The sequence below is a fragment of the Dipodomys merriami genome, unplaced genomic scaffold (genome assembly GCF_024711535.1).
Source record: "Dipodomys merriami isolate MVZ:Mamm:240054 unplaced genomic scaffold, mDipMer1.0.p SCAF_35, whole genome shotgun sequence".
In the NCBI taxonomy this organism is placed as follows: Eukaryota; Metazoa; Chordata; class Mammalia; order Rodentia; family Heteromyidae; genus Dipodomys; species Dipodomys merriami.
Window position 1 is genome coordinate 10,360,242 of NW_027205048.1, and position 9,759 is coordinate 10,370,000.

Here is a 9,759-nt window from a genome sequence, read left to right on the forward strand (position 1 = left end):
CATGAGGCTCTGAAATCATGGAGCTGGTGTGGTTCAACCAGGCCCCGATTGTCCCTGACCTCTTCCTGCCTCAGAGTCCCCATGTCATATCTGTTCTGCAATGTACTGAGAGGCAGGGTAGATTTTGACTAGGAAGCATTTCTACAGAGTTTGTCTGGCCTCATTTAAATAGGTGATGCAAGAACCATGAGAAGAGCGGCAGTAATTATTACTCACAGGGAATGCAAATATTTTTTTGTGACTATCCTGTGAAAAATGGGGCATTTTTCCTGAACAAATAGTCCTGTTTATTTCTCCAACAAAATACCCGCAGCTATGTGGTGGGGCCAACCCCCAGCTGCCAGGGGCATTTCTCAGGGGACAGCCCCTCCTTCCCCTCCCACTGTTCCTTCTCTTTTAGCCCAGAGGAACCATCATAAAGTCATAAGCAGCCAAGGTTGGGCCCTGCTGAGAGAAAGAGATTACTTTTGTAGTGAAGAGTTAGTTTTTGTGGCCAGACTTTCTTAACTGTGAAAACCAGTGTGGGCAAAACCATAGTAGCTCAAAAGTATGTTTAAAAATTATTTTCCTTGGAAAGGATGTCTCAAAGCAGGTCAGTGCAGTCGTGTTTGCGAGAGGACAGAGTCTACTTCCTGCTGAAGGAAATGATCTTTTAATGCACAGAGAGGTAGAGCCCTAGAGGAGCAAAGGAGGCCTCAGGGGAGGGTGGAAGGAAGAATAAGAAGGCTTGGTGTTGGGTTCTGGCCTGTGCTGGCTTGGCACCATACAAGAACTTTGATTGACCCTTACTCAGGGAGGGTCTTATGCCAGTGAGGAAACTGGCTCAGAGAGGCTGAGAAGAGGGCCTGTGGTCACTCAGCTCTACCCATCTGGTGAGAATCTTGTTCATTCCGTGCTTGCACTAGAAGGAACTTTGGATTTGGCGTCAGGATAAGTGACAGTGTCAGATGGAAAGATGCATGTGGGGATAATGGGAGGGTGTATATGCCCCACCCCTCACTGGGAGGCTGGTATGTTCCCATTTTTAGGGGCAAATGGAGGCTCAGGGAAGACCAGGGTGTTTTCTGCTTCCTCCTCCTCCTCCTCCTCCTCCTCCTCCTCCTCCTCCTCCTCCTCCTCCTCCTCCTCCTCTTCCTCGTCCTCCTCGTCCTCCTCGTCCTCCTCCTCCTCCTCCTCCTCCTCCTCCTCCTCCTCGTCCTCGTCCTCGTCCTCCTCCTCCTCCTCCTCCTTCTCCTCCTTCTTCTTCTTCTCCTTTTTTTATTTAGGGTGTTTGCTTCTATGTCCATGAAAATCCTTCCTTCCCTTTTGTCCTGCCTCCTTGTCTGTTTATCCATCCACCAGAAACTCACTAGGCAGTTACCATGTCCAAGCCCTGCATTGGAATTAGTGGACTGGGTGGCAGATGCCTGCCCACACCAAGTCTACTTCTACTGGAGGCCGGGCCAAGTCAGCAGGCAGGAGCAGGAGCCACAGAGCTCTGGAAGCCAGGTGCATACAATGCTACAAGGTGACATATGCCACAGAAACTAAGACTTGCAGGTCCAAGGAGTTGGAGGCCTCACAAACACCAAACCAGAGGAAAGCAGGGGTAGAATTAGAAAGGGCAATTGAAGGCATTCACTTTGGAGTGATAAGAAATGTTTTAGAACTGTTTGCTAGTACTATATTGTGAATGCAGCAAAAGCCAATGAATTGTTCACAGTGGTTAGTTTTATGTCATATGAACCTCATTTCAATAAATTGTTTCTGTTTTAAAAAGGTGGTCAAGGTCAGCCTCCTGGAGAAGCATGGAGCTATGCAAAGCATAAAGGGGCAGAACTGTTTACCCTGGGGCTGTTTTCTCTCAAGCAGAAGGAAGCTGGTTCCAGGCAGAGAGACTGGCCAGAGAAGACAAACTAAGAAAACCGAGTGACTGCTGGTCTCAAATCTAGTATTGTCTCTTCTTATAAATAAAGTTTATTGGAAGACAGCACCCATTTGTTTACCTATTGCCTATGTAAACAAGACCTAGAGAATTAAGTGGCCCTTGAGACCACAGAAAAAAGTTATTGACGCCTAAGCCAGAGCAGAGTTCTCAGGTGGGAACACATCTAGAGTGTGTGTGTGAGTGTGAATGTGCGTGTGAAGGAATGATATGTTGAGAGTAGGCTGAGGAGGTGTTTGAAGAGGTAGCAGCCCAACACCTTTCTTGTGTTAGGATAGAATAGTGTGTTTGTGTATATATATGTGTGCGTGCATGTGCACAGAAACATGTTTATGTATGTGCATATGCACATGTGTGTGACTGGGGGATGTAGTAGAGACATGACGAACCTTGGAATCAAGACCTGTAGTTGAGACCTATTATTTTTCCATGCCAGGACTGTGTCCTTAATTATGCCATCCACAAAGAGCCTGATAATGGTGATACAGGTGGGATGATGATGGTAGTGGTGGCAATAGTTGTGATAACAACAATGGTCATGGCAGATGGTGATAAAGGTGCTGTTGGGTTTTGGTGGTGGCAAGTGATGCGGCTGGTGGTGGTTGAGGTAATGATAGGGTAGGAGGGAAGCGGTTGTGATGATGGCGGTGGTTATAGTGGTAAGGATAGTGGAGATATAGGTAGTGAGGATGGTGATGGTAGCGATGACGATGATAGGAGTGGTATTTGTGATGGTGGTGCTTATGATGATGGAGGTAGTGGAAATGGTGCTTGTGGTATTGAACATGGTATTGAGGATGGTATTTTTCATGATGGAAAGGTGATGGTGAGAGTGATGGCTATGTTCAGTGTTTTCTCTTGTACAGTATATGGCAGGCACAGGTGACAGTATGACTACCACTATTTATATTTCATATAGGCTGAGAGCCCCTGGTAAACACTGTGACTGTCATTCAAAGGACACAGCCTTTAGGGAGAGGTGTCCTGGCATCAGCATGAGGCTCAGGAGAAGAGCATCCTGAGGGGAGCTGTCTTGAGGTTGTGTGCCTCCCCCAGGCCACTCCTGAACTCTTTCTCTTGGGCTTAGTGTGCTGGGGAGGCCCTGACTCCTTGTCCCCGCGGTGACCAGTCACTGGGCCTGGTATTGGTTTTGGTTTTCCTAATTTGAGGTTGTAGGATCCTTTCGTTGTGGCTGAGGTTTTTCTGCTCTGGAAACCCTAGCTGTGGCCATGAGGTGGGGCCTGGAGGTGCTGGAACCTGCCCACAGACCACAGCCCTCACACACCCCGGGCTGCACCCCAGGCTTTCCCTACTCTGCCTGGAAAGTTCTATTTGAGATTTGTGGCTCTATGGAATTTTCTAGGGTCAGAATTACATGCATTTACCCTCCACACATGCACATCTAGTAATATGGAGGACAGGCTGCTGGAAGGCTTGGGCAGTGCCAAGGCTCCCAGTTCTCCACTGCTTCCCACAGTTCTTGCTTACCTATATAATGGGGTCCTCTATCACAGTAGAAGCTCTTGGTGAAACAGCCAGGTGGCTAATAGAATCTGGAAAGGCCTCCAGTTCTTCTTCTTGCTCCTGCCTGTGCCTTCCTTTTCTCCTCCTCCTCTTCTTCTCTTCTCCTCTTCCACCTCCTCCTCTCCTCCTCCCTTCCTCTTCCTCCTCTTCTTCTTCCCCCTCCTCCCCCTCCTCCTCCCCCTCCCCCTCCCCCTCCCCCTCCCCCTCCCCCTTCCCCTCCTCCTCCTCCTCCTCCTCCTCCTCCTCCTCCTCCTCCTCCTCCTCCTCCTCCTCCTCCTCCTCCTCCTTCTCTTTCTCCCGCCATCCTGACTTTGACAGGGAGCTCCTTGGCCTGGTTCTGCCCATGTCAGAACATCAGCCATTTGAACAGGGCCTGCATGACTTAATCCTATATGACGAGGGCCTTTTCTGGTCTCTGAGCTGCAGTTTCTGTGTACAAATGCTTAGTCTCCATCCACAACATGGGGAAGTTGGCAGTGGGGACAGACTGTAAAGCATCTTTGACAGGAAGGCGCTCTGTGCCAGGAAGGAAAGTGCCTCTAACCTTCCCATTCCCCTCCTTTGCCCAGCTGGGAAGACCACGGTCACATCTGCAGACACCAGGGCTATGGCTCCTAAAAGCTTCTGGTGGACCCTACCCGAGGGCACAGTGGGCTCAGGCCTGGCTGAGGCCATCTCACAGTATCCACTCAGGAGGCTGCAGGCCCCAGAGAGTTTCTTAGAGACCCTTTTTAGAAGAAACAAGTAGAGCTGAGATAAATCAGGGCAAAGTTCCCAGAAAGAGTGCTCATCTCTTGGATGGGGGCATCTCTCTGGTGATGTTTAGGGACTTTCTCTAACTTTAGAACAGTTGTCAGATTGAGGGAGTTCCTCATCAGAATCATCACAAAGTCCTTAAAAACCGGCTACTTGAGAGGATCTCAGATCCACCAGCCCCTTGTAGCCTGATAACTTGTACCAAGTGGGGCACTTACCAGAGGCATCTGGAGCCAGGGTGAGGGAGAGATTTCGATAGCAGTATGACTGGGTCTGGCTACCTCTTGGGATACAGAGAAACAATTAAATCCTATTGAAATAATAAACTGTGGCAACACTTGAATTGTCAAATGTGACTTAACCCCACAGCATGCTTGAGCCATGTATGTGTCTGGAAGTGGTGCCCTTATTAAGATGTGAAGCACTGCGTTAGCCCATTTCAGTTAATGGAGAGTTAGGTTTATGGTGGGCATTAGAGGAGCTGGAGGCAAGACGCAGGTAGGAGGTGTTTAGGCTTGAGAGCATCCTGTATCAGATTTATTATTAGCTGCTGTAACAAATGGCCACACACTAAGTGGATGAAAACAACACATGTTCATTATCTTACAGTCCGGGAGGCCAGAAACCTGACACTGCTCTCTGTGAATTAAAATCAAGGTGTGATCTTGGTTGCATTCCTTCTGGAAGCTCATAGGCAGAATCTGGTTCCTAGCCTTTGCCAGTTTCTAGAAGCTTCTGACATTCCTTGTTTTGAGGCTCCTTCCATTTTTATAACCCACAACAGTTGGGTTGGTCTTTCTCACATTTTGTCATACTGATCTGACATATCTGTTTCCCTTGTCTACATTGAAAGATGCTGGATAATTCAAGAAAATGTACCTATAATTCCATCTAGAACCTGGACTCTCTCCTTGCCATGTTACTTCATATATTCACAGATTTTGAAGATCAGGCATTATTCTGCCTCTCCTCATCTTTCTGTTCTGTTCTGGAAGTTTAAGACTAATGCTCCAGACATGCCTGTAAAGCCTGCACCCTGGGCCTGGGCAGACTCTGGGTGTCAGTGTATAGGCTGCCTGCCTCCCGAAATTCCACCTCAGTTTTTGTGCTTCTAACTGCCTCTGTCACTCCCACTACAGCTGCCCTCAGCTTAACAAATCTTCCCAACCTCTGTTTTTGTCCTACGTGTTGGTCAAAACCATCATTAAATAATTCAGCATTTTCCCACATCACTGCTGTTGACATTTTGGAGCTGATCATTCTTTGCTTGGGATGGTGTTCCTGTGCATGGTATGATGTCTAACCATATCCCTGGGCTGTACCTACCAGCTACCAATAGCAGGTTGTGACAATTAAAAATCATCTCTAGTCATTGTTGGATATTTCCTAGGAGAAACTGTCACTTACGCAAATTCTGCTTGAATGAATCAGTGAATATGTGTGAGTTTTCTTAAATTAATGATTAAGTCAGCCTACAAGCACTGTATATGTGGATGTAGATGTAGACTCCTGGTTGCCATAGATGTAGATGTAGACTCCTGGCTACGTGAGCAGAAGGTAGAATCTCATAAGAAATCATTCCTGCCAGGCACTGGTGGCTCATGCCTATAATCCTAGCTACTTAGGAGGCTGAGATCTGAGGATTGAGGTTTGGAGCCAGCACAGGCAGGAAATTCCATGAGATTCTTGTCTCCAGTTAACTGCCAGAAAACCAGAAGCGATGCTGTGGCTAAAGTGGTAGTCTTGAATGAAAAAGTTCAGGGACAGGCTGGGAAGGTGGCTCAGTGGTAGAGTGCTTGCCTTGCATACATGAGGCCCTGGGTTCGATTCCACAGCACCACATAAGCAAAAAAAGCCAGAAGTGGTGCTGTGGCTCTAGCCTTGAGCAAAGGACTGGAACCTTCCTCCCCCCAAAAAAGCACATCATTGTTTCATCAAAAAGTTGAACACACCGGGCGCCAGTGGCTGTAATCCTAGCTACTCAGGAGGCTGAGATCTGAGGATCTCGGTTTGAAGCCAGCCTGGGCAGGAAAGTCCGTGATACTCTTATCTCCAATAAACCACTAGAAAACTGGAAGTGGTACTATGGCTCAAGCGGTAGAGCACTCGCCTTGAACTGAAGAGCACAGGGACAGCGCTCAAGCCCAGAGTTCAAGCCCCACGACCGACCAAAAAAAAAAAAAAAAAAAAGTTGAACACTAGGTTGAGCACCAGTGGCTCACTGTTGTAATCTTAGCTACTTAGGAAGCAGAGATCTCAGGGTCGTTTTGAAGCCAGTTCTGGCAGGAAAGTCAGTGAGACTCTTATCTCTGATTAACCACAAAAAGCCAGAAGTGGAGCTGTGGGTCAAGTAGTAGAATACCAGTCTTGAGCTGAAAAGCTAAGTGACCAAAAAATAAAAATAAAAAAATAAAAGAGCATTGACTTACAATGTGGCCCAGCAACTCCCTTCCTGATTACATATCCAAAGGCATTGAAAGCAGGGACTCAAACAGATGTGTGTGTATGTGGACATACCAACTATGGTCCCAAAGTAAGAGCAACTCCAGTGTCCAGTGACAGCTGAGTGGATAAACAAAATGCTGTGTGTCTATACAGTCAGGAAGGAACTTGTGACATGTGCCACAGCATGGGTAAACCTTAAAGGTGTGCTAGCTGAATTAAGCCATACACAAAAAGACACATATCATATAATTCTTCTTATAGGAGGTTCCTGGAGAGTTCTTGGAGGTTCTTACAGAGTCATGAAGTGAAATAGAGGTGACTGGAGCTGTGGCAGCAAGAATGAGAGCTATTGGTTAATTGGCACAAAGTATATTTGAAGTGGGTAGCAGTGAGGAGTGTGGATGATTGTGGGTGGCAGTCATGATTGCCTAACAGTGCGAATGCTCCTAACCACTGAATTGTATACCAAAAAATGATTAAAACAACATTTTGTGTTATGCATATATTATTACTTAGAACAGGTGCTTCATGCCAGCTGAGTATACAATCAGTAACATGGGCATGGGGAATGAGAGGAATATGGTAAGAGTAGTTCTAATGACTTTTATGGCTGGGATTGGCTCACTCAGTGTTTACACTGATTTCTAGAGGACAGCTCTACCCTCTGGATGCAGATAGGAGGACCCCGTACAGAGGCTTGGAAGGCCACCTGATTGAGTACCCCAGCAACTGGAGACAGCCTCATCTGGAGGCCATATGTCCTGTCCACAGGACAGCTGCTGCCCAGCTCCAGCTGGTTCTTGCCCTGTGGGAAGCCTGACTGTGGGTGAGAAATCCAGATTCTGGATTTGTATGCAAAGCTTCCTAATGTTTAAATGTTGTTGGTTGGTTCACTGAACAGCAAGCAAGCAAATAAGCCACATGTGGGGGTCAAACAGAAGGACCTTTTCAGGCTCTAGTCCAGTCTGCAGTGTTTCTGGGAGCTCACAAGCTTGGGCTTCAGCTGGATTGCGATTTCTGCTCCTTTTACCAGATGCCATGTCATCTCTGAGGTGTGACACTGACTCTCTTGATCCTCTTGTCCTTGCAAAGGATCTAAACTATTGTTTATACACAGAGTAGTGAATATAAGAACTCAGGTTCATGATTCCACTCAGACCAGAGTCTCTACTCTGCCATTTATGAACTATGTACCCATAGGTGACTTCTTTCTTTTCCATACCTCAGTTTCCTCCTCTGTCAAGTGAGAGGGTAATAGTTCCTGCTGCATAGAGTGAAGGTAGAGTACAGGAAGGTGCTTCATCTATATGGCAGGGGTGCCTGTAGGTTCACAGTACAAAACACTGGTGGGCTCATGGCTATACATACCCAGAGGCAGTGCTCTATTACTGATTTCTCTACACTCAGGTGTGTGTGTGTGTGTGTGTGTGTGTGTGTGTGTGTGTGTGTGTGTGTGTGTGTGTGTGTGTGTGTGTGTGTGTGTGTGTGTGTGTGTGTGTGTGTGTTTGGTACAACAAGAGTGATGGGCCCCCTCTGGGTTTGCCCCTCACTGTGCTGTAAGTACTCATTTCTCATGCCTGTGCATCACAGGTTTTCTGCGAGTGTTCGTGATGTGGGCACAGTGAGGGACATGAGGCGGGACAGGCCTTAGGGCTACTTCCTCCTGCTTTGGGAAGTGGAGATTAAAGACATGTAGAAATTGAAGTCCTGGTACCCCCAACTCTGGCCTGCAGGTGAAGAAAGGCAATAAGAGGACACAATTAGAGCAGCTAGGGGACCAAAGTCCGTTGGCTGACTTGTGAATTTGCTCCAGGTCTTCAGGGAAGACAAAGCTGTAACAGTCTTGGCTTCTGCCATGGAAAGTTATGGTCTAGTCTTGGGAGCAAATTCTAGGCACCAAGTGAGCTGAACAGCATGGGAGCTACTGAGAAAGAGCACGGTGTGGGGTGCTGATGTGGATGTATATGGGTGCAAGACCATGCAGGAAACTCTGAAGCTTGCTGCCCACTTGGAAGATTTTGTGTGTGTGTGTATGTGTATGTGTGTGTACATGTACACGTATGTGTGCATGTGTGTGAGAGAGAAAGAGATTTGGAAATGCATCACTGTTTTACTTAAAGCCCCCAGGGCCTCCAGTGCAGCAAACTGGTGGACAGGTTCATTGGGATGGGTCATAGGCCATTGAATCTTGGGCAGCACCCACATCAGCCTTTCTCCCTTATTTCTCCAGGGGGTGGAGGAAAACGCAAAGGGAAAAGCAAGAAGTGGAAGGAAATCCTGAAGTTTCCTCACATCAGCCAGTGTGAAGACCTCCGAAGAACCATAGGTAAGCCAACCAACTCCACCCCCCCTTAGTGGTGTGGGGAGTCAGGAGGGTTGATGTCAAGCCATCTGTGTAGCAAGTCCAATGAGACTCAACTAACTCAGTATGATTCCAGAGATGCATGATGCTAGACTCACATCTTTGCCAGTGGGCACCAACATACAGCATTTGTTGACACTTTGGTGTGCACGAGGCTCAATTGTTGTTCCCAAGTTACCCTTTGAGGCAGGTCCTATTATTTTATTCCACATAGGGAAATGGAGATACAGTGGTACTGTGAATGACAGCTCATAGGAGGGCAATGGAGGTGGTCCAGGCCAGACCCTGAGTCCCTAGGCAGAGCTTTTCCATTCTTCCATCTAGTGCTTCCAGCTAGTGCTTCCTGTCCTCGGGAAGCAGCCATCTCTGGGCTCTTCTTCCTTCTCCAGGGAATGTTGCTGCTTACCAGTGATCCGCCATCCCAGTGGCGTAGCCCAGTCCTCTTTCTGCAGTCCCCCATGGGCATCTCTACCAGGGCTGGGAATGGACATTATAGATGAGGGTCTTCTGTTCTTGTCAGGGCCCTATGGACACGATGGTGACCATCAGAATTTATGCATGTGCTAAACACATTGTCTAATTCTCAGACCCATGAGGGTTAAATGCAGGGTGGCTCTGTTACCCAGAGCTCTACAGGCCCAGCTTCAGACTTGTGCCGAGGGCTGTAGGTAAATGACCCTGCTTTTGACCAGAAATGTGAAGTCACTCAAGGCCATTTTTTTAGATTTCCTGAATGGTTTCACCACGT

The 9,759-nt window shown here is 47.6% G+C and overlaps 1 protein-coding gene across 1 annotated transcript in view; it reads left to right on the plus strand.

Annotated features, from left to right (window-relative positions):
- Positions 1-9,759, plus strand: part of Grk5 (G protein-coupled receptor kinase 5) — a 190,439-nt gene that overhangs the window by 73,243 nt on the left and 107,437 nt on the right. Inside the window, exon 2 of the mRNA XM_069988136.1 lies at positions 8,880-8,975. Coding sequence (XP_069844237.1) covers positions 8,880-8,975 — 96 coding nt within the window. The remainder of the gene's footprint in view (positions 1-8,879; positions 8,976-9,759) is intronic.